The sequence below is a fragment of the Ixodes scapularis genome, unplaced genomic scaffold, assembly GCF_016920785.2.
Source record: "Ixodes scapularis isolate PalLabHiFi unplaced genomic scaffold, ASM1692078v2 PGA_scaffold2__306_contigs__length_199485367, whole genome shotgun sequence".
In the NCBI taxonomy this organism is placed as follows: Eukaryota; Metazoa; Arthropoda; class Arachnida; order Ixodida; family Ixodidae; genus Ixodes; species Ixodes scapularis.
In genome coordinates this window covers 12,407,167-12,432,678 of record NW_024609857.1, presented here as the reverse complement: position 1 = coordinate 12,432,678, position 25,512 = coordinate 12,407,167, and the positions used below count along the sequence as shown (strand labels likewise).

The following is a 25,512-nucleotide window of genomic DNA, read 5'->3' as shown; positions in this document are numbered from 1 at the left end:
TTGCCCTAGCATCACGTGGTACGTACATTTTATTTTTCGTGTGTATCTCTAAAGCCGCGCGAGCAAACTGCGAAAAACCGCGGCGATTGAAATTCCAAGCTTGACGCCTACTCGGCCGCCCTCGCGACTGATTTCTGTGATCTCTTCCTCTTTGCAACAAACTGGAGAAAAAGGAAAAAAAACATAAACAAACTCGCCCTGCGAATAGTTATGTTGTTCCAGAATCTGCATCTTTGACCACAAGCTTCCGAAACCACGACGACGACCGACTTGGTCATGGTCAGTACGATAACAAAAAGCAGGGGCAGCTGGGTTTTTCTCCGTAGGCCGCGATGCCAGTGTTGTCGCGCTGCTTGAGTTTAATTTTGACGAGAACTGCAACAGAACAAAAATCAGGCCAAAAGCAACCCTAATCTTTCGTTTAATTTAGCGAATCAAACATGGCCTATGAACTATACACCTCAATCTACCTGCTACCAACGAAACCAGAAAGCGGCCACATGGTCCTGGCTACTATACGTCGGGACGAGGAGCCGCCAGGTGGCGCCACTCCATCTTCTCCGTGCTCATACGTCGAGCAAGTCGACTAAAACGCGTACCTTCAAGCATGAAAGCGGAGGGTCGAAGAAGTCAGGAGTTTCTCCGCGCGTCAGAAAGAAGGCGCGGAAATGTGAGACGAAGTGATGACCTCTGCCACGAAGCCCCTTCCCCACATTTTGGTAGGCAGCAAGAAAATGATATTCTGAGCTTCTTACTGGCGACGTGCGCGAGCAAGAGCGTCGCTGTCCAAACCGTAACTATCACCTCCAGAGTATGATGAATTCTACGTTGATGAATAGAAAATAAGAGCGATTTCCGATTGCCCACTTCGACGGCACTGGTTTGAGGAGACCCTAACTCCAAACTTCATCTTTTTTTTTAACATTTTTTATTGATATTGTCGCCGGCAATCGATACTCCTGGTAGTGACGTCAGACAAAAAAGCGAGCCATCGGAGCAACTCGTCGTCCGTGGCTACTGACTGAACCAGAAGGGCTATACAAATACAAACTGAGGAAGAGCAGGAGATGAGAGCACCGAGTTCTGGTTGAAATAATTAGTGGGCATATATACTCCATTTCATACTTAGCATACAACGCTGTCAAAACTATCGGAGACTTTTAGAGGACCATTACCGTGTTCCGCGCACCGCACTACCGGATCCTTCGAAGCACGCTTTTAAGCGCGCGCCCCGCGGTCACGGTACCACCCGGACGCGCTTTTAAAAGCGTGCTTTGAAGGCTCCAGTACTGCGGTACGTGAAACACGGTAGCGGCTTGCTGAAAGTCCCCATTGGCGCGAGCGTGTGGATTCATCTATGCTTTCGTTTGCGCGAGAAAACTTCCAAATAATCGGAGAGAGCAAACCTCATTCTCGCGCCAGCAGCTTTGACAGCGTTGTACACTAAGTATGAAACAGAGTATAGACCTCTTCAACAATTACGCCCTCTTACGGGTTAATTTGAAAACACTGCAAAGTGACGTGCGCAAGAGACACTATAAAAAGGGGCAAGTCTATCGATTGTACACGCTCGGCTCCCATCGCAATGGCCGCTCATGTGACCGTGCCGTGCTGGCGCTATCAGTGCTTGATATGAATGGTTGGCCACATTCGAATTTGTGAAGACGCCCTGGAACGCGCCCAGCCTTCTTTCGGCCAATGGCGCCTCCTATTTCCATAAAACATCGTTGTTTTTGTTTTTGTAATATAATATTTCTTACGTACTATGCAGCAGTACAGTTGGCACCGTGAGGTCAGTGCCATATCGGTTTTTGCATATATGAAATAGACAATTATCGTTTAAAGGGGAAGGGTACTCCGGCGAATTTTCGAGCAACACCAATTTTAACGATATTTTTTTCATTCCCCGGCATTTACCCTTTCGAGTATGATAGTTAGTTTCGCGCAATTCACAATATTTATTGCGAAATCGACAAATGAAAGTGATGCCAACATTCAAATATACCCGCGCATTTCAGTTCCGTCACGTCAGTAGAAGGCAGGCTCGCCAGTCGAGCAAGCAGTCTGAAAAATGAACTATGCCGAGCGTTTATTTCGTGCTGCTACGCGGGTACCAAAGCGAGCTTCCAAAGCATTCGTTTGACACCATGAAACTGCTTGTAATCAGTTGTGAGCAAATCCTACAATCAGACGAGTGAATTCCTGCCTGCCACTGGCGTCACTTTTTCGTTGTGGCCAGCAGAGATTTTCAGTTTGAAAAACACAGTGAGGACCAAAACTGTAAATTCGATAACTTCGCGAGAAAAAAAAAAACATGTTCTCCTAATTGTGGAACACCATATATAAAGAACATTGTGCTGCATTCGAGACCCTGTGTGTTTGTTCTATTCTACGGATTCCACGTTTTCTTTTTTTAATAGTTATGAATATTCACCACTTTCCTTGTTTCTCTTATTCCTTTTTGTTTCCTAAGTTCATTACGGTTTTCTGGTGGTACGACAGCGGCCTCTCCCTCCAGTCAGTCGATTAGCGAAAACACCGCTCCAATCTGAAATCGAATTACATTTCGGTCTTCGAAATCCCCCACTTCAACAACTGTAATATCTATCCAAGCACGTGCGTGAAGCCGCATATTAGTTCCGACACCGCCGTAGCGTGGCCAACATTCAGCGGAAAATTAAAAATCGGGTCCCGCTCAGTCGAAAATCGGCACCTCGGCACCGAACTCACCGAACGCTGCCGAAGCGCCACGTACCGTGGAGTTGTGGAACCCCACTCAGCTATCAATCGCTCCGCTCTCCGCTAGATGGCGACGCAACTACACATCAGGCTAGGAGAGGCCCTTTGGCGTCGTTGCGTCGGCTGTAGATAGTGGTCGGTGTGTTTGTGCGTGCGTGCGTGCGTGCGTCTGTGTGTGTGTGTGTGCGTGTGTGTGTGTGTGTGTGTGTGTGTGTGTGTGTGTGTGTGTGTTAGGGGCGGGGCGGACTAGAAAACAGACGTAAAAACTTCTGATACATGTCATTCAAGATGAAAATTGTCAGGGAAGGAACATCAGGGAGTCCATCCACCCCTTACAAGAAAAATTATATCTGGCCAGATCTGAAAATTTCAGATATGGCCATATCGAAAATTGGCCACATATAATCTGATATGGTATATCTGTCAGATATAGCCTCATAATGCCAGATATAGTTTGATATCCCTGGCCAGGTAAGGAAATCCCAGATCTGGCTAAGTATGGAAATTTCAGATCTGGCCAGGCATATCAAAAGGACGCAAGCCTGAAATCAGCACTTTATACCCTTTTATTGTCTACGATTCTCCCAAGTGCCCCGACCTAAAGCCCCTTCATAAAAGCGTTTTTTACAAGTACCGCCAACCATTGTTATGGAAGCGCGCGAGACACGTGCCATGAGCGGGTGCTCCGCCGCCATTCGCTTCCAAGGCCCGCTCATTTCAGTGCTGCGCCGCCATTTGCTTCCAAGGGCCGCTCGAGACATGGGCCTCGTGCACTCGCGCATTTGACGCTACTTGCGAGACAAACGCAAACACATCGAGGGGCTTTACCCCGACCCGCACTCAAAGAATTATGGGAACGGTGATCCTTCAGCTCAATAGTGATCGCTAATTTTGACCATTACATTGTTAAAGAGTTTCTAGTGTAATTCGTAGTCACCCTGAACAAGCGTCCCATAGGGCTCAAGGACCTGTCATGTCACTTTTAAAATTTCTCGTCAATGGCAGCGTTTAAGATCATGTGCATGCGATCCACCTTTCAACCTGACTGAGCCACAGAAATCTCTTACCATATAATAACTCTCGTGAGTGTTTTTAGCAGGAATTAGTTAAAAGCCGAGAAATCACAACAACCAAAACCGGGATTTAGCTCGGATTCAGCGGAGCTGTTTATTGGCGACGTGCGCGACCGAAAGCGTCACAGTGGTCGGCCTTCCACGATTGGCTGATTGCTGACTATGACGTCAGCAAAGGACTTTTCATGGACGGAAATAAGAGGAATGTGAGGACTTCAATTATGACGGTGTTGACAGTGCTGGTTCAAGAACGCTATGATTTCAAGCTTCCACCATGCTAATACCCCTGTCAGACGGCGTTTTAAAGATCCTTTTCACTAAGCTCCTTTATAAAAACGGCGAACCAGCGCACGCCGTAGAGCACGTGCGCGCGCCACAGAGCACGCGCGCACTCCATATCGCGAGCTGATTGGCCGATTTTTTAAAGGAGCTTAGTGAAAAGGATCTTTGGAACGCCGTCTGACACCGGTATACAAACACCTTCGAACTTTTGTTTTCGCAAGGTAAGGGCGTCACGAAAGGTAACCATTAGCGATGAGCGCGGCCAAAAGCGTCGCTGTGGTCAGCTTTCCACGATTGGCCAAACCATGGGCATATGAGCACTGCCAGATTGTCAACTTTGACGGTGTTAGTTTTAGATTGCGATGGTTCCCAGCTTCTACTGTGCTCTTTAAGCACACCATCGAACTCGTCGTCGCACCCGATCGTAAGTAGCCAGAATAACAACTGGTGACGTCACGGCGAGGCAAATCCCAGTCATGATGTCACGAAAAGAAACCATAAGAGGGCGCCACTGAAATATCTTGGCGTTAATACGAGGGCGCCATCAAAACATTTCGCTGCTAATAGCATTTTTGCGTTTCTAACTTAATATCAGCGTCTTTGAAGCTGCACGAGAATGATAACGGAGAGTTTTAGTATTTAGTGTTTTCAGGTCACGCTATTTGAAGCGGGGGCTCGCGCTGCCACTTCGATGCATGCTCTGAAGCGCGCGCCCGTAGCGGTAGCGGGCCTTTGAAAACGATTTACTAAAACTCTCTAATAATGTAAGAGATATGTCTGGCAGCTCATCCAGGTGTAGGTTGGTCAGAATGCACAGTACTGACTACTGATAATGGTGAGAAAATTTAAAAGTGATATGAAAGATACTTGGGTTCTATACACTTGTTTAGGGTGACTCCGAATTACACTCAAAACTGTGTAACCCTAAATTGCTCGAAATTTCCGACCACTAGGCAGCTGAAGAAACACCGTCCCCATGATTCCTCGAGTACGGGCCGAGGCGCTTGGGGGATCTAGCAAATTGTCTAATCGGGCGTAATGTTAACCCTTCGAAATAATTAAGCTACACTGAAATCCTCGTGAAAATTAGGACGAATAATTCCAAAGTTAAGCTTGCCAAAGCTGAAGATTGGGATTATTTGTGCTAATATTTGGCTCGCAAACAATGAATCATTCACAGTTTGCTAACAAATCACTTTTTTTTTACTTTTTAAAACTTTTTTAGATATTGAAAACTGGCCGGCCAGATAAAGATGTATTTACACCAAATAACTAAGTATATACCTCAAATAAGGCTGTATATGCGCCAGATAAGTCTGTATATACGCCAGATTAGGCTGTATATATTCAAGATAAGGCTTTATATTCGACAGATAAAGCTGTATATGCGCCAGATGAGGCTGTAGCTACTCTAGATAAGGTTGTTTTTAGGCCGTATATAATCATATAATGTTTGATATAACAGATATGCCCCATATATAAGATTTCCATATGGGATCGACACTTTTAGGAAATGGCCGGTTCGAGCTGTTTTCGCAGAAAGGCGTATAAACAACGCGAGCGCTGGCACAAGCCTCTCGCTTAAAAGGCTCTCAAGCTCACTCGTGTTATCGATAGAACACTTGTTTTGATACCAGATCTACAACGCCAGAACGTGCGAAGCTATTATTAAAAACAAATGGATTCTTGAGTGATCTCATTATCGTTTGATGACAAGACCCGGGACTGTTGAGAGCTAAGATTCATATGGCCGAATATCAGGATATATAGATACAATTTGCGGAGCGTGTGGGAATACGTAAAACAAAACGGCTTAACACTTGATGCTCTATTACGTAGGACTCAACCCTACAATTGCCGGAAGTGAGACGGATTGAGTAAACGCACTGGTGTTTATGAACAGCGAGAAAAAGGTGGGCGCTTGACGAGACTGATAGCGCATGCTGCTCGACCGTTTATTTAGCTCTTTGGAATGTTTCGTTTCCGTGAAGCAGTCGCGCATACACCTTGTATGCCCTGTCGTCGTCATCGCCAATGACGGAACTTCCTTTATGAAGGAAAACGTCATTTACGTTTAAGCGTTGATGTCACTTGCTTTTGCCTTACCCCGCTCATGATATTTTTTTTTTTGCATTCTGTAAACTATGGTGATTCTTCATTTTTTTTTTTTCATCGCCCATTTCCTCTACATTTTTACAATTTTTTCAAATCGATCGCCCAGCGTGTGATCTCCACAGACCAGCACACATGTGTTCGTGGCTTCGAAAAGCGAGCAAAGCACGCGCCATTTTCACGAACTCTGAACATGGCACTTGCCAGACGCTCTTTATAAGGAGTATTCCCTGGACGCCATATTTTTGGGTGCTGTTTAGAGCGCACGCTCAGAACGAGCTCACATCAGTAGGCTGCTAAAACCGGCACTCTTGATGGTGCGGAATGCACGTTGCAAAAGAACTGTGGAAGCTTGCATGAGCACGCGCTCAGCATTCGCGCACACAGCTATGGCCGCCAGTGAATACTCCCTATAGACAATTGCAACGGCGACGCAGAAATCGCGCCGCTCTAGGGCCAAAACCGCTGCATGTGAACCAGGCTTGAGTCCCCCTGCCATTTTTCGCGTTTGAATTATTGATTCTACGTCATCATGGCGACGTCTGACTATCTTGAGCGGCGTCAGCGAAATTACCGGGGCTCGTTACACCGCAAAACTTCACGTGAATAATGTGACATGTGGAGATTTATTCCGCGTAGACGCCGCAGTATGTACGCTAAATCCTGATTCGCATGATGAAATTTCGCTCGCAATTTTCAGTCGCGACGCCGCTCGGGCTGCAAACACGTGAACCGTAGCTGAGATGGTCGACGTCGATACTGAAAATCGCAAGCAGAATCGGACCAAGTGAATTAGGCATAACAGGTCGGTAATGGTCACTGGTAACAATGATCATCATCTCCTTGTATCTACTGTTTACATCGAGCCTGGTTACCAACTTTCAAATTTAAGTCTTTTGAGGCCTGCACTTACTTCTAATCGCAAGTACCGGGCCAACATTTGGTCTACGGGCCGGCATCGTCTAAGAGAGCAGACGACAAGCAGAAACGTCTGAAAGAGCAGACGATAGTTCGAACGATCAGGCGGCCGTTTGAAGACGCACTGAACGTAGTCCCCAGGTGGTCCGCACAACTTGTCGGTTTTCTGGCGTTCATGTTTGAATAAAACAAATAAATCTGATGACCACAAGTATCCGTGAATTCAACCCAAAGTGCATCCCGCCCAAGCAACCGTTGTCCGACGGCGTCTGCTTTTTCCTTTTCACGGCACATATCCAGATTCTCGGACGAACCGAGCACGTGAAAACTGACCTTCAAACCTTTCTTGACACTTTTGGTACGGCCCCAGTCGCAGGGTTTTGACGAGAAGGCAGGTTTTTGTCTGGTTCCTTTCAAAACAACGCAGGTGTACACGTCTGGCACGGGGGCTTCTGCCCACAGCGCCAGATCGGAAGTGCGACCGACGCGCCACCCCCGCGCCGTGACGTCACAAAGTTCAGTCCGTGTAAACGTTACTAGATTACTTCAGTTGCTGAACTCCTGCGGAAGGGGGTGACCCCCCTCACTCACTTCAATCCACCTGCCGTCGTTTGAAGCGCCACCTAAATTTTCGTTTCATAACTGCGTATTCTATAGAGCAGACCTTGAACGCCACCTAGACGCTGTGTTTCGAAACGTATCTATTCCACAGAATACATTGCAGTTCCCATAGCAGCCGTCCGGCGCGTCGATCGACGGGAGGCGAGTCGTGGTGAGTGATGGGGGTACTGTTCGTGCAAGCAGCGGCTATGAGCAGTCCCGTAACCGAGCTAATCTAATAACGTTGGTCCGCGTATAGACCTTTTTCCGTGTACTTTCGTCCCCAGCCACCTGATAGGCATACTAGTATACGGTGTGGCCGACCAAAAATATTAAAACATTTAAACCTGCAACTAGTAAAAAAAAAGAGAAGGGAGGCAAAAGAAAATTCGGTAACGGTTACGCTTATATCCTAAATGTCTTCTATTGGCGTAGCGACGGCAAAACAATGTTTTCGCCCATACTGGAAGTGACGGCAATTCAAGATGGCGGCGCCCTTGTGGAAAAAGGTCTATAGACCCTTCCACACTGGCATTGCCATCTTGAATCGCGAAGCTTCCTGTATGTGGGAAAACATTGTTACGTCTCGTCACGACGCTAGAAAGTGTTCACGTTTTCATTGCTTCTGTCACTCAATCTCGCTTACCCTGTTGTATATATATATATATATATAGTTATTTTTGTTGTAATATTCCAGTCTGTAAGGTCTTACTCTGTCTCTGTCATTCTTGTCCAGCTCCCTTGCACCTTTGCATTGCATTGCATTATCAATCATAACCTTAAAAATGCTAGCCGTTCACCCTTGTTGGTGTTAGGCTGGTGGCAGCTGATAAAACTCGTTTGCTCTACAGACGTCTGACTCTTGGTTATCTGAGTTGATAGAGCGCTCCACTGGAAATGAAAAGGTCCCTGGTTCAATACCTGGACCAGGCGGATTTTTTCGGTCGCGCACCAGTCGCCTAGTTGTGTTTGGAGATTCGTGTTTGCCCTTTGTACTCCTTGTTCCCCTCCTCCAGGGATTAATTTCATCATTCTGGTCCAGCTCGCTTGCACCTTTGCATTAAATTGCATTATCAAGGAAAAGGTCTACACTGGAAGGACGTAATGCCAGCGAGGCCGATGCTAAAAGCACGAGCGTGTTGTCTTGAACGAGGTTTTTACTTTATGAGCGTGCCTGCATAACAACTCCTCCCAAACTGTTGCTCTCGATCTTGTAGCTTCTTTATTGCACCCGAGCATCGTTTATAAAGAAGCGTATGGTAACGTGAAAACCATGGGCACCGTACATATGCAGAAGGCTATTTCTGATAGAGCAAAACTGCGAGCGAAGCCGAACCTAGGAGTGCGAGCATGGCGCCCTGACCTACACTGCACGAGCGCGCATGTTCGGGCAGGTCCGTTCAAAGCGGGGAGTTCGCTCTTGTAGCTTTTGCTACGCATGAACTCAAGCGACACAGGAGCGTGCCGAATGCCACCGTTTGTGCGTGAAACGTCTGAAAAGTGCTACTGCCGTGAAAGGACTTCGGGTGTAATTGCAGCACAGTCCACTGCAAGGGGCTGGCAAAGAAGTGCGAAGGGTTTCGACTGCGAGGAAGTCGTTACTACATCATGCGTGTCGAAAGCCCAACATGGTCATCCGTACTGCCGACGCGACTATTTTCATTCGGCGACAGCGAACTAGGATCCCAAACGAATAGAGCGAATCTTAGACATCAACATTCCCGTGACCAACCTACCTTGTTGTAGTTGGAAGCATCTGTGAGCGATGTCGTAGACAGGCTCATGTAGTGAATCGGTCGTGAGCGCACAACCTCTGGCGTTGGAGCGACCCAGTTTGAACATTTCACGTGAAATAGTAGCAACTATCGTGCCTATAGTAATTACAATCTTCGAATCCATCAGGAGGATTCTATTTTTTCTTGCTTTTTCTTGACGTCACGACTAAATCGCAGTAAATCACCGTCCTCATTATTTTCAGTCGAGGCAAGGTGGCTCCGCCAAACAGAAAGCCGTCCGTGTTGATGATTTTACGCCGTCGCTACGCTGAAGGCAGTTGGAAAAACAGTCGTGTGATATTTGCCACAACAAAAAGCCCCATATTATGAAAAGATTATAATCTAGTTTTCGGACTGCCACTATTGCAAAACATTAGCGAACACCCGCACTTGCCAGATGCTTAAAATATTTCTAAAATGAATTGATATAGTGGTCTTTGGATGACGCTCAGTAAGTTTTCAATTGGAACCATATGTTTATTTTCACTAATTAACGAGCTGTTTGTTCCACAATTAATATTTCATCTTTCTCTCTGACTAATTGAAAAGTACATGAACAAACTTTAGTTAACTCACCTGCACAGACCGCAGCAGTGTATCTTTCGCGGCATTTATTTATAACAAGTTTGTTTAAATAAAATCAAAACACCCTGTACAGTCCAACGCGAAAAGGAAGCGAGCTGTGTCGCGCAGCTTAAACAGCTGGAGTGCGAAGCTACGTTCACTGCATGAAATTTTAACTTAAATTTATAATTTTCTTTTGATTCGCCCATTTGAACCCTCCCTCTCGCGGCATTAAAAATCCTCATCACAGACAAGGTGGACATGGGCCTGTTGCTCTCGGCCAGGGGCGCTGAACGTTCACGAAACGCGACCGCAAAAAAGGCGCCTCCGCTAGAGTCTGCGAAACGCGACCATTTACTGCTGACGTGAAGTGGTGTATCAGCGTCCCATCATACCCACCTTCCATGGGCGTAAACTAGCGTCTGTGAGCGTCGTTCCTCAGCGTCTGCTCGTGGTTCATGCGCGCGGACAGAGCGTTTGAATGAGGCATCACTACGCGCAGCGGAAACGCGACCTAAAAATATCTTCTGTTGCTCGCCAGGGGCGCTGTTTAAAACTTGAGAGCTACGGGTCTATTGCGGAACGCGTGCCCATCGCCTTTTGACATTCACAAGAAAGATGGATCGAAAATCCGGTAGCCCGCTTACCTTGTCTGTTGAAGTAGACGCCGTCGTGGTTCTTTTGGGGTTCTGCGGATAGAAAACACACACAACGATTCAGCGGAGCTCTAGCGGTCACTATACCATTTCGGGGCCAATTTTCTTCAAAATCAACCTAGTCTCGATTGTCCTTCAACTTATAGCGCATGGCGTGAAAGCATTTCAAATTCCCCGTGGCTTTTTTTTTTTTTTTTTTTTTTTTAGACTTAGCAACGAAATGAGCACACTCGTTTGTCACGACGATGTTCTCTGGATGGCGTCTCGGACTGTTGTGGTTGGCGTCCTTTCCGCTGATGCATCAAAACTTAGTGGTGCCCAAAGCCGCAACAAATTGCCTCACAAGAGCCGGCGTGTTGTGTTGTCGGATGCCGCGATCCTGGCGGTTGGTCGTAGAAATGCTGGCGATGAGGACGAGGGGACGCGAGGGTCGCTGTCGTCGCGGCGTCCCATCTTGTGTCTGTTATGGTTTCCGTTGAATGTCAGGCTGCAGAAAGATCTGCAGAAGAACAGGCATCTTCCCCGTCTACCGTCGCTGCTGTCGCATCGTCAGGATCGCGGCAGGCGACAGCGTTGCGCTCTTATGACGTCATCGGGCTAAAATTAAGGGACCACATTTGGGGATGCGGTAAACGCACTATAGTCGAAGACGCGTTCCAGACTACAAATTGTGATTCGAAACTGATTTTAGGAACACCCCCCTCCCCACCCCTTTTTTGTTTTCGCTCGGGGTCACAGCACTCTGTAAGGTGGCTTTCTTTCTTTCTTTCCGGGCTTGTGCTCCCAGTGTTTATGAAAGTCACGCGACGGGGCTGCCAAAGCTTAAAGTTCATATATGCTGTGCACCGAGCATAGTTCGACGGTATCCGTCACCGCGCTAAATGTGCACTGGACACACATCGATATAGACGGGAAGCCGAATGTTCAAATGAAAGAGGAAAAGAAATTGTGCGGGCGCATTTGCGACATATGACAGTGAAAACACGATTCTGACTTCCAGCCTCCATATGCTGGTTTCTTTCTTATATATATATATATATATATATATATTTTTAGTAAGCGATATGCAGTAAGTAAAATTTGAACTCAATATCGGCTCATGGTTCCTTTAAATCTAAGTTGCCGACGCCCAGTGTAATTTCTAAGGAAAATATTGGACTCTTATAACTTGAATACTGTAAAACCCTTAATGTTCGCGAGCCCTCAATTTTCGCGAATTTCACGAATTGAAGAATTCGCGAAATTTAAGGGCGCGCGAAAATTTCGGTCCTTAAGATTTTTAATGCAGGCGTCTGGAATTCGCGAAATTTAGTGGTCGCGATTATGTCATCTGTGACCGATTCGCGAAAAACAGGGGCCGCGAAAATAAAGGGTTTTACAGTATTCATAGGCCAAGCTTTATAAACTTTTCGTTTCTTTTTTTTTGTGAGAACTTTATTACAGCTTTGTGACTAAAAATGCGTGTATGAAATGTTCTTTTATTTGAGTCTGTTTTCTGCAGTGTAAAATATCTGCCGAAGAGGAAGGATCGAATAATCAAAAACATGTTTTAAATTTTGAGCAAAAACATTTTTTTTTTATTTCACCTGAAAACAAAGCTTAGAGGTCAAAGGTCGGTTGACTCTTTTGAGAGTTCACGAGCGGGCGGATGAATTTAAAACAAACGTTTTATGTGCAATCTTCGTGGGTTACTGTTTTCGCATTTTTTGGGTCTCTTCATTTTTTCCCCTCGTGTAGTCTTGGGAGCACCGCACGCAGCGCATAGAGTGCAGCCTCCCTTTCATATTTCCTGTCCACTTTCAGGTGTATCGTCTCGTTCATCTTTGAACCTCCAACTTCAAAAACAAGTGCACTCTTGTTATAATTACTAATACGTATTTTAAACAGTGTTTTACATCTTTTATAAATTCTAAACAAAAACTATTCAGGAAAGACACTAATCAGAACGTTTGTTCCTCTCTTTCGTGAGCGACATAGTTGAAAGTTTTATTCGCACTTGAGATGAACAAGTTAAAATAACCACTACTGAAGAATTTAATTCCAAAAACTAGTAGAATCGGAGTTTTTGCTTTCTCTTTTGACGTTTTATATTTATTCAATTTACCTCGAATGAAGGGGGTTAGCGTATTTTATCTAACTGTGTTTGCTTCTCAGCCTATTTTCTGTCCCCTTCACAGGCATGTACCCAGAAGTGACAACACTTATCTGAAGACTTAGTACGGTGCCGAAGGCTGTTATTAACGACGGCGATTGAAATTTAAAATGACGGTTATAAACAGTCTTTCCTTCTGCTCAGAAAGAAGGTACTGGCACTCGAAACGGTAAGCTACAAAAGAAACTGACCTGTATTAACTGCCGATTATACCATATTTACGGCAAGACGTTTTTTGGCCGACATAGATCTGTGTCGAAACACGACAGAGAAAAAAAATTTTGGCTTCGGTGAACCAAAAAAGGATAACGGAAATATGATATAAAATTATAACAAAACATTTTTGAATGATATATTTTAGTTCATGTAAGAATTTATTCTTCGAGTCATCGCCCAAACAACACACTTAATTAACTTAACTGAACTCTTAACATAATTTCTAGCTAAAGAAAGTTAAGAAAGACGAATTATTAATGCGAAAAACAAAAAATGTCGTAATAATAATTATATTTATAATCCAAAGGAGGCGCTGTTATGTATACTTGGTTGACCCCGTTTCTTCGTAAACTTAGTACAGAAAAAGAAGAAAAATAGTGTAGCGTTATCCTGGGCTAGCAAGCTGACTTCTTTTACAGGGGGATCACAACTCTCGTAAAGAAAAAATGTTGCTGTTGGTTTCTCCAAAACTGCGAACGGCGTTCAAGCAACACGCTGCAGCAGAAAACGCACACACTCCAGGCAACTCTTTTCTTTGCGAGTTGCCACTTTGATTGTTTCTTTTCAGCCGAACGGCAATAATAAACAGGCTGTATTAGCGGAAGAATCACTCCAAGTTGGCAAAACCTGTCCCCTGAGTTCCCAAATGAGTTCACATCCCCTTAAGGCTCATTAGACCCAATACCACCTGCACATCGAACGTAAGGGTTGCGTGGGTACAGGCGAGGGCACTACCGACATGCAGCTACTACAAGGAACCCCGACACGTAGTCCACCAAGATCACCTCCCGTGCGGCTACAAAAGCCTTGAGGCAACACGCAAGTGCACCTCAAGAACGGTGTGGCTTCCATGGAGAAATGAAAACTCTACGCACGCTTCTGGATTTAATTCACGAAGCTGGCTCAGAACTGCATATATACGGCGTGGGCGAAACGGATTAAACGCAATTTAAACTGACCGCATCAATCCGTTTCTTAACTTATCGCACTGGGATTTACTACAGAGGTGCTCGAGGCTGGTGCATTAATTTATTGAGAGTATGGATGCACAAAACCCCCCAAAACAAAATAAAGAAACAAAATCGTCTATAGAAATATTATTGCTAAGCGTTTTACCTCAAGATCATCATAAAATCATTGTGGGCTACTCTGGCGTTAATTACGATAGAAAAATTTGTAAAATGGAGAACCATTCTTCACTTCATTTAACCCAAATAACTGCCACAGTAACACATAACCTTTTTTTTTAGTCTACATGCAAAGTATAGGGAAATTTTTTTTTCTTGATTTATTCAGGTAAGCCAATCTTTCCACAATTTTAGCGAAAGCTTCCACCAACTGCAGGCACCTTTGTAGTAAATCCCAGCGCGATTGGTTAAGAAACCCATTAATGCCGTCAATCTAAATTGCGTTCAATCCATTTCTCCCACTCTGTACGTGTAAACCGCCTCCTACCGGTAGTCTAGGCTTTCGACCTTACCGACCCCTAAAGTGGTCTACCTTAACGTGGTCTACAACTGCTCACCTATGGACACGAGCTGGTCGAGGGAACCGTTGTAAGGCGCCTCGGAGAAGGTGTACTTGGCCATGAAGCCCCTCCCGGGGAAGTGGCTCTGCGAACTGAAGGTGATGTACAGGTCCGGCCCCGTGGACATCATCTCCACCCAAACGTTGCGGTTGCACAGCTGGCCGATGACCGGAGAGCTGCCGTCTCGGCCGTCGTGCACCAGGATCACGTCCGGACTGTTGAAACAGCTGCACATACGGGAAAATGTCCACGATATGGAGGACTCGCATCTACCAAACCATCAACGAGGGAAATGATTCGAGTAAAAAGTGGTTTGCACTAAAGCCACTTTAGTTCACGCAGCACCGCTTACTTTCGTTACGAAGCTCACCTACGCTTTCCTGCATCGTACGAAGCGTTGTGTCCAGTTAAAGGAGTAGCTTGGCAACACCAGGAATACGAAGCATGGATGTGCCGGTGACTTGTGGTGTTAGTATCTCAAGGTAAGGGTCCGTAAGTTTCGTAACGTAAGAAAACGGTGCTGCGTTAACTAGCCTTGAGCTGTGAAGGTGTAAAGGAAAATCTTAGCTCACGTGACCTCACGTCACGTGACCCATACACTGATTCAGCTTCCCCGCTAGATTTTGCGGAGAAAATTGATGTCGCGTGACCAGATATCACGTGACCTGTACACTAATTTAGTTTTCCCGCTAGATTTGGCGGAGAAAATTGATGCCACGTGACTTGACATCACGTCACCTGCACGCGAATTTAGTTCCTCCGCTAAATCTGGCGGGAAAACTTTGTCACGTGAGCCGCAAACTAGTTTAGTTTCCCCTCTAAATTTAACGGGGAAAATTGATGTCGCGATACCTGACATCACGTGACCTATGCACCAATTAAATTTTTCATCTATATTTAGCTGGAAAATTGACGCCACGTGACGTTAGGCCACATGGCGTATACACCGAAACAGTTTCTCCCCTAAATTTGGCGGGGAAATTGATGTCACGTAGTCTATGCACTAAGTCAGTTTCCCCGTTAAATTTAATGAAAAAAGTTACGTCACGTAACCTGACGTCGAGGACGTATACACAAGTTTTCTTTCCCCGCTAAATCTGGCGGGAAAACTGACGCCACATGATGCATGGACCAAATCAGTTTCCCCGCTAAATTGATAAAATAAAGGTTCTTTTTCACTCACCGAAACGAGTGTTTAATGTCTTCCAAACGAATTTAGACGATCGTTCCTTAAATGGTGCGTTTCATGCATTTCAGGAATTTGGAGAGAAAGGCCGCCGCCAATTTTTATACACCTAATTGCAGTTTCATCGAGGCTGGTATAAACGTATGCGTTTCAGCGTGATCGACTGCCTCGCCACCGCTCACGACGATAGAGCGCGCTGTCCCGGTGGCACCATCTATCGGGAATCCCCGGAAACACTTTCGAACTGCGTATAACTTTTGTGAAGATTTTCGCACTATTTGCGAAATCAAATCTACCAACAATGTAAGATAAATACATTCTCGTAATTATTTAGAAAACGCGGTGAATAAAAGATACGTAAAATACGTGCAAATAGGAATGAGTTCCAGGACTAACCTATAGATGACGTTAGTCTGTCCTTATGTCGTAAGCGCTCACAAGCGGTTGTTGCGCAATCGATAACACTCAAGCGCAAATGCGAGAATCAGTCTTCAGTCACTTCAGTTGACCTATCATAGGCTTTCCAACATGTATATATATATAGTATCTACTGTAGAAATGGGCATACGGAGACATAGGACACCACAAACGTAAAAACTGACAGAGGACTAACCTTAACCGATCTTAGACAGTTTTATGCATAGCATTTCTGGCTATGTACGCAATACGCAATAGTATGGCGTACGTCAAAAACTACTTGCTCGGACCGACTTTTGTTGTGCATTCCGTAAACGTTGCTGAATGAACATATTGAATGATCTTGATTGCATTTGCCAAATCCGTATAATTCCGCGCGCTCACAGTGCCGGAAAACGTTTTTAACCGTTTTAGTTCAGATTAAGCCAAGACGCAGCTGCCTGGTCAAGCGCGATTTTCTGGAATACGAGTACGAGTGCATAGCCACATTCGATCACGGAGCCTCCGTCAATCATCCCGTGGAAATGACACCTTTTATCGATGCTATCGCGGGAAGAAATTTATAAACTACTGATGTCCAGGGCATTGCGACAACTTCTGCGATTTTTTGAAGAGTCGTTTAACCGTTGGCCATGAACTGCTCGAAGAGGCGTAGCGTTTATCAGATCGCAGCGTTCCCGCATATTGCGAGTTGTGAACATTTTCATATTGCCCTCCTTCAGCTACACGGCGGTCTGGCTCGACTGCAATAGGTCCCATAAAGAACTGCCAAGCTGAGCACCACGTAACTTCAAACAACACAGAACTTTGCGAACACCACGTCACTTATGCTGCGCCAGTCGAGGTAGCCGCCATCTTGAAAGTGGTGCTCTCGCTGGGCACGAGGAAGCCCGCGAGCCTACAGCGCGAAATCCACTGCGTAGCATGCGTATGCAATATGCTATCCCTTCTATTGCTTTCTGCGTGTGGTCACTCCCAACCCCGATATTTTTTTGCGTACGCAAAGCTTTCGCGTACAGTCTACTAAAACTGCCTATTAAATGTACAGCCAATCATAAAAAAAAAATTATACACAGACATTTGCAGTGCGCCAGTCGTTTTCGTATCTGTAATCTCTGGAATCTAGTATTGGACACAATACACTTTTTCAATTGATGCTTGCCCCTGTACCCTTTCGCTGCATTTGTAGCGTAGTATGGGATAGGCGCAATATTTGTTTGAGCGCACAAAAGCTATCCATTTCACACGTCACCAAGTTTATCTTAAACAAATAGCATCGTACACTTACTATTAAGACGATTACGCTATCCATTCATTAGATTTTTATGGGAATTTCCTAACAAGAAAGAAGTCAACTTCTAGGTAATTAAGCCCGTATTGATTAGTATAGCGTTTCGGTCTCAGCACTTCGAAGGTAAAAAGAAGATTGAAAACCGCGTGTTTTTTTTTTTGGTCTTTTTTTAAAGATTTTGGGCATTTTGTGTTTCACGCTATGTTTCTATCTTGCAAATTGCGTGTAAAGCCTTATCGTCTACTAAGTTGAAGCCACGAGACCTCCTAACTTATCTCTTACCAACAAGGCTGAGATGCACTAATGCTATATTAACCGACAACAATGCACACCGCTGAGTACAGAAAGAAAATCATCTACCAAATGGGCGCCAATGCATCGCATCTGGTTTCAAATTCGAACCGCGACCACACTTCGGCAAGACTCATTCACGAGTGCACTCGTTCACCTCACTCACCACCACCGATCAGGCTTGAGGCTAGGATCACTGAGTTCTTTAGCCTCAAAAGCTCACTAGTTTGAAGGTAGAAGGGTTGTGAGCTGGGCTAGTTGGCAAGCATTAAACGTGGTTAAAATCAGAGAAAAAAAAAAGGTATGAAAGTGTAGAAGTACACAGGAGACAGGACAGACGCTGAACTCATTAACTCAATAACCCTTTTCAAAAGTCCGCACCCACGCCTGTCCGCCATTGCTCGCTCACATGCTCTGAGCGTTTGTTGGACAGGAGGCCTCCGTCAGCGTTCGGCGTGAACTCGGCTCAGCTCGTATTCAAAGTGAGTGCTGCGTCAACATTCGACGAGTACTCGGATCCAATCACGCGTTTCGTGTCCAAGCAATGGCGACTGCCAATGTTGCTCGATGGATGTTTGAAAATGACTAATGATCAGTTCTTCTGCATGAAATATTGAGTTGTGAGTTCAGCGTCTGTCCTGTTTCTTGCATTCTTCTACAGTTTCCTTCTTTTTTTGTGCTGATTTTACCCATGTGTAATCAGATTAAAGTTGAGCGAGAAGCGCGAGTTCGGTGAGTCTGAGTTCAGTGAGTTTATGAGTTCGGTAAGTTTATCAGTTCGGTGAATTTATGAGTTCGGTGAGTTTTTGAGTTCGACGCGTACGTGAGTTGATGAGTTTGGTGAGTTTATGAATTCGGTGAGTACGTGAGTTCATGAGTTTAATGAGTTTACGATTTCAGTGAGTTCGTGAGTTCACTCGGTTTATTAGTTATGTGAGTACAATAGATCGTTGAGTTTCATGAGTTCTTGAGTGAGGACTTGAAGATAAATGCGGAAGGTGAGTGAGTTTTTAACTTTTTTTTTTTATTGTGAGATTGAGGGTGAATGAATTACATATTTTATTCAAGTGGTTTTGAGTGAGTGAGTTTAAGCAAACATGACGGCCTCCCACCGCGAGATGGGCTCGAAACGAAGAAAGCCTGCACCCACCTGAAGTCTCCCCGCTGGAGTCGGACCTGCTCGAAGAGCACCTTGACGCGCTCGTTCTCCTTGCCGAGGAATCGGTAAGCGCACTTGACGTCCCTCGGGTACGAGCTCGGGTACTGGGGGGAGAAGAAGCGGCCCGAGGTCCGGTTGGCGCTCTCCATGAGGTAGCTGCACCGGGAGTCCGCCACGGGGAAGCCGTCCGTCTCGAATTGCTCTGCACGATCCCAAAAGACCCGCTTAATCATAGCTGCACGAGAAAGCCCTTTGCAGGTGCGGGACAAAGCGAGACCAGTTTTGCACATTGAAAAATCTCAGGATAGACTTTATCTTATATATATATATAAAATATACATGTGCAACGTGCCCCCCCCCCCCCCCCCCTAAAAAAATTACGATGTTTTTGTGTTCTTTTTAACGCAAAATTAAACACTGCCGAACGCATAGCCTTCGTCCAAATGTAGCGCTAGCGGTCTGAACCAGAAGCCTAAGTATTAGAAGTAAACTTCATCGTATTCAAAGGTTATGTGTTTTTGTACAAATTACAATGCGAAAATGAGCCCATTCTTGGTAAGGCCGCTAAACTCCACGTATTTTCCCATTGATATTATCAGAAAATCACTTATAACTCTCGAATAAGACACCGGTTAGTTCTGAAGGTATGGCACCTGGCTCAGACCGTTAGCACAACCTTTGGGCGAAATGTGAGCCTTCAAAGATGCGCAGCTTATTTTCGCGGTAAAACATAATGTAAAAGTGTTTCAGTGACACATTGTATCAGTTGAGAAAACCAAGGTCTTATGGGGCACCTCCCTTTTCTAGAAACTAAAGCTGTGCCAAAAACAAAATACTTAATATCTTATCATTTCCTATGTCACCATCTGGACACCAAAAGCATTACGATATTCACCACATGTAAAAAGACAATTGTTAGGGTAACTTTCTACATGTATATCTGCTTCGTGTTAAAACATATTGCTAAAACTTGGTTGCTCCGAACAACCCTAGACTGAATACTACAGTGGTACTGCGAATACTGAGATGCTGGCGCTTATTAAAGATCCTCCCGAGGTGGTGGTTTACATTATTCCTTAGTCCATCAATGAGTCAGGTCACCCGACCGTATAGTATCGCTGGGCCGTGGACCTCCGAAATTTCGGTTTTATTATTGCAATCTTGGAGCAGTGCCTTCAGTTCCTTCTTCTTATGATACAGTCGGACTACGTCGTCAGTACATCTACCATTCCGTGTTGCCTGTTTGTGCAATGAGGCAACTATTCGCCCTACGAGCAAGGACTTAGATTGATCGAAAGTTACTTTGCGGAAGAAAATTATTTCTCGCAAAGGACCAAATATCTACTTAAATTTCTCAAAGGGGAAAGTTTTAGGTAGTTTTGCTTCCTAATAAATCAACCGTGTGAGAAAAAAATATATAATTGTTACCTTCTAAATTGTCCTTCATATTAAAATAAACCACTCATAAACTCATCGGGTGCCAATCGTATATTTAAGATAATATTGAGCATAGTAAAAAGAATCTCAGGAACATTACCAAAAACTAACATTCAGCACACTGTAAGTTATTTTTCACGGATGTTTTAAAAAAAAATACCAAAATGTCATGCAGAGTCAATTCGTTTTCACTCAATTTTTATATTTGTAAAAAAAATAGCGTTTTTTTAACGATAATTGGAAGATAACGATCACGGTACAAGATCTCGGCTACAGACTCGAGGGGCTGGCCTATGGGGCTGACCTACGCACACCGCACAAGCAAAGCACGCGCCCCTCAATTTTTTTTTTTTGACAGGTAACATATAGCGCGCTAAAAGGCGTCTATGATACCCCCGAGGGCTGCCAATCATGCTAAGAAAATTTTCAGACGAAGAAAAACAACAAAAAATGGCAAACACTACAACTGTGCACCAACTCCCCTACACCTTTGCTTTAATTTCACTAAGTCTAATTCTCATCTTTATTGCGCATTTACTCGTGCACACGGAAAGCTATTAAAGTTCACACGCTCGCGCGAGCACGTTTCACTTCGTTGTGTTGTGATTTATGTATAAAACAGAGCATAGTTTGTGTAACTCCAAAGCTGTACTTTCACTCACCCCCTACTTATACTCCTTTCGCAAGAGTATTTCAAACGCATTGCTCAGAAAGTAATTAAAAAAAAAAAATCAGCGAAGAATGTTATGCCAAGTGGCACGTGCATAAACAGGATCCCAAGGAAGTTAGCCAGGATGTGGCTACCTTCCACCTGAAATACCTGCGTAGCAGCGGTATTACGTACTTTCAGTCGAAACATAGATTTCTATGGCCGGCTTCTTACCTGTGCGGAGCGCAACTTCGTCTGCTTCTTTGCAGGGGTTGCGATGATGTCAGAATGCCGTGCTCTTATTGGCTGATGGAAAAAGAGAGTGGGTAGACCTCGAGGCATCTAGCATTGCCGTCTACCCACTATCCTTTCAACCAAAGCCAATCAGAGCTCGGTGTCGTTCTGACGTCACTGTAACTCTTGTGCTAGAAGCAGACGACTTTGTCTCCGCATTTAGACAAACGCATTGATATCGAGCGGAAGCTACTCGGTGTTGAAAAATTGAAACACAGATTATTTCTATCTTAAACAATTCAAAAAAAGGGGGGATTCAAAAAAAAATAATAACAAAAGCTGCTTTTGTGAGGCTTGAGGAGACCTCTTGTACTACAAGGCAAACAAAAACACAAGATTAACAGGAAAAAAAGAAATTGACGGCAACTTTTACCAAATCCTATAATACATGAAATGCATATAGGGAATTGGTCTGTCACGTGACGTATATTTTTCCGTCAAATTTAGCGGAGAAACTGAATGGTTGTACAGGTCACGTGACGTCAGGTCACATGACGTCGATTTGCCCCGCTAAATTTAGGTGGGAAACTGGACTGGTGTCTAGGTCACAAGTCTCGAATTTTCCCGCTAAACTTAGAGGGTTACTGAATTGGTGTATGGGTTACATGACGTCAATTTCCCGCTAAATTAAGCGGGGAAACTGAATTGAAGTTTTGACCTCAAGACGTAGATTTTCCCGCTAAATTTAGTGGGGAAACTGAGTTGACGTATAGTCACGTGCCGTCAATTCCCCCAAGGAGTGTAGGTCACGTGACGCCAATTTCCCCGCTAAATGTTGCGGGAAATGCACGGGCGGGCGGACGGACGGGCATAAGTTGGGGATTGGTGGGTAGCGCTAGAAAGCATGACATGCTTTAAAAAAAGATAAAAATACACCTTAATCGTTCAGACAATGTAAGCTTCCCGATGTGTCCGTTAAAGTTGTCCTAAACTTCATTGCAGTTGGCAACATTGGGTTCCCAGGCGAGGCAAAGGACATTGCCGTTGCTCGAGACTTTTGGGGGTTTGGAGAGCAGTCATGTTAGGTACACACGTTCTGGTCGACAATAAAAGTTATTTTAACCTGCGACATAACGCTTTCATACGATGGTACGCGGTTTTGTAAACGCTATTCACAAAACGTAACGGACCACACTTACAATTATTCTTCGTTAAAAAAAGTATTCAGTTAGATAACTTTATTACTTGGGAAGAAAAGTAATCGGCCTTTACACTGAAAAAAGGGACTGTTACTTTTCCGGTTATTTGAGATGTTCGGAAGGACATATTTTTCTACCGCTTCGAAAACTTGAAAACTTGTCTTTCGTGCTGTCCAATGTTGGATTTAAATCACCGAACTCTGAGTTTCTTACCCTTGAGTTCTTAATATGAATCCTTAATTCTTAATCCAAAACTTTTGGTAAACCATCCTCCTCTCGAAGACTTGGTTCGAGCATTCCTTGATGGGAAACTTGTACAAAGAAAGGGTGCCACTTGGAAGGGGAGGAAAAAATATAAATGGTTAAAATGGATTCTATTGCTTTCAAAAAGTACTTTTGCAGTTGCTTCCTGAAGTGGATTGAAGCGATTACAAACTTACTAAAAAACTAATCGATTACGAGTAATTTGATTAGTTGTTAGGAGGACGCGTAAGAGTCTGAATGGTAGATATGGAATGGTTCTTTGTTTGTTGTTTGGTCCGCGTCTCTGCGGTTGAAGCTGAAACGCAAAAGGGAAGGCTTACTTTTGCTGAGAAACCTGTAGGTTCCCCGGAACCCCGAGTTGTTTCCCTGGCGCCAGTCCGAGTGGAACTCAAAGATGAGCGCGTGGCCCGACGAGTAGTGGGTCATCTCGATGTCCCCGATCTTGCCGCACAGAATTGAGTTGTACGGGCTGCGGCTGTTCACGGACTCCTCGCCGTCTAGGTGTAGGAACAGCTTCACGTAGTCCCCATACACACACCTGCGAGCGACAGACAGAGAGGGACGCGGAAACAATTAAACATAACACAACCCCGAGACTGCCGGTAATTGGAGGACGACCCGTACACCAAAAGTCTCGAGCCCCGAGACTGTTTGTGCGCTCGTCCTTTTCGTGCCTACAGTATCGGAGTTGCGTTATGCCTAATCTTCACCAGCTAGTTTGCACGCTGACTCGAGTAAGCAATGACGGTCGTTTCTAGCATGCGTAGCTCCACATGAACCATCCGTCCTAAATTTGAGCTGGAGATCTTTTTTTTTTTATTGTTCATCCTACCTCAGAGGCAACCAGTGATGCCTTAAATGAGGGTGAAAGCAAAAAGGTAGGACAAGTTGCGATATATGCTATATGTATATAGATGTAAGCAATATTTTAACCAGAGCAATCAATATTTTCATCAAGTAAACCTTCAATGCTAGAAATACAACGGTGTTAGAGAATACCAAATGTGAAACCCTCGAGATAAATAGATACCTGTTTTGTTTTGTTTCGTAAGTTGATGGGTTAACAAGCGCATCTAAACAAATTATTCAGAATACACAGTCGCAGAGAAAACGACCCATCATTATTTTTTTAACCTTCCATTGCAATAGAAACTAAAGCAATGTACAAACTGTTTGAAGCACTCGTAATCTTTATGTAAAAAACGATGCAGACAGATTCTGTAATTGTCAAACTTCAAGGGCACGTAGAAACTACGTTTTTAAAGAGGTGATTTTTAAAGAGATTTTGAATAGATCGTGACATTAAGTTGAGTGATTCTTGCTAAACAATTTTCACGAGTCTCTGCCAAATAGGTGACCTCGTTCTAAGTGCACATATAGGATAAGGTGCGGCAACACCACTTGCCAAATCGACGAGCTCCTGCCTGTGCGTTCGTCAGAATTGTACGAGAACAATCTTTTCTTTATACTTTTGTTAATTTAACAAAATCGGCACGGCAGTTTTTTTTTTAACATGGAAGTGTTTCGAGCTGTCATTACAATATGTTAGGTGTTTTCGCTGCTATCTTAGCCCGCCAAGTTTCTCCTCGACACGCCAATGGGCGAAGGCTTCCGAGGGAACCAGATTAATTATGCGTTGTGTGAATAGCGAAACCTAGCTTCCCAATGTTCGAATGACTTCCAGTACGGACCTAAGACATAAAATAAAGCTTTTTTAATACAGAAAAAAAAAATATTATAATTAATAAATATCCGGCGTACTCAAGATTGCTTCGTTGCACGTCGAACTCTTCGAAAGAGATGCGAACGATCTGGTCCGGCGTGCCGACGAAGCGAAAGAGCACGCATTCGATGTTTTCCTCGTACGGGACCGGATAGTTGGGGGACGTGAAGACGCCGTACTCCTTGCCGAACGTCTCGTCGAACGTCACGCAGCGGCAATCTGCAAGTATACACATATACGAAAAGAAGAAAAAAGTTAATAACGCGCGTCCCTTGTGCTATGCGGGGCGAAAGTTCGTCTGCTTCTTGCAGTGACGTCAGAACACCGAGCTCTGGTTGGCTCCAATCGGAAGGATAGTGGGTAGACCTCGAGGCAGCTAGCATTGAGGTCTAGCCACTATCCTTTCAATCAAAGCCAATCAGAGCTTCGCGTCGTTCTGACGTCACCGAAACTCCTGCGCAGGAAGCAGACGAACATGCTCTCCGCATAGGCTCGCAAGAGCTCAAGAAAAGCAGGCACGGCTGGACTTCGGCGTTGTTGTCGACCAGTGTCGCAATCTGATTGGCTGCGGGGCGACAATGAGATTGTCAGTGACTATAGACCAACTCAGGCCGCTGACGTCACGCCCGTGCGGTGGCGCTGCTGTCCGCACTGGGCATGCGCAGACGCTTCCTCTCACGCGATGGCGGTTTCTGTGCACGCGCAATGTTCATACACCTGTGTAGGCACACGCGGCCTTGCTTTGGAAACAGCGCGTCGGTATATAGTCACCCTTGCTCGTCTATCAAACGAAGGCTTCCTTTCAGACTATTACACCAGTTGTCAAAACGCGCACGTTACAAATGTGAGGTGCAGCGAAATGTCTACAGTGCTTTCCCGTTCCGCTGAATATTGCCACGTGTCTCTCTTTGGGCACGTTAATATAAGAAAGGGTACACCGTACATAGTTTCGCGTTCTTTACCTTATAATGCTATTTTATTTTTCATGTTTATGTCTACACGTCCTCAATTTAGCAAATATCTGTTGGTATTGAGCCATAGCGACAT

The 25,512-nt window shown here is 44.8% G+C and overlaps 1 protein-coding gene across 1 annotated transcript in view; it reads right to left on the bottom strand.

Annotated features, from left to right (window-relative positions):
* Window positions 1-24,700, bottom strand: part of LOC8037574 (suppressor of lurcher protein 1) — a 195,728-nt gene extending 171,028 nt beyond the window's left edge. Inside the window, exons 1-5 of the mRNA XM_042291212.1 lie at window positions 24,504-24,700; window positions 23,063-23,280; window positions 18,951-19,161; window positions 14,613-14,842; window positions 10,711-10,752 (exon numbers count right to left, since the gene is read on the bottom strand). Of these exons, the coding sequence (XP_042147146.1) occupies window positions 10,711-10,752; window positions 14,613-14,842; window positions 18,951-19,161; window positions 23,063-23,280; window positions 24,504-24,700 (898 nt within the window). The remainder of the gene's footprint in view (window positions 1-10,710; window positions 10,753-14,612; window positions 14,843-18,950; window positions 19,162-23,062; window positions 23,281-24,503) is intronic.
* Between the last annotated feature and the right edge of the window lie 812 nt (window positions 24,701-25,512).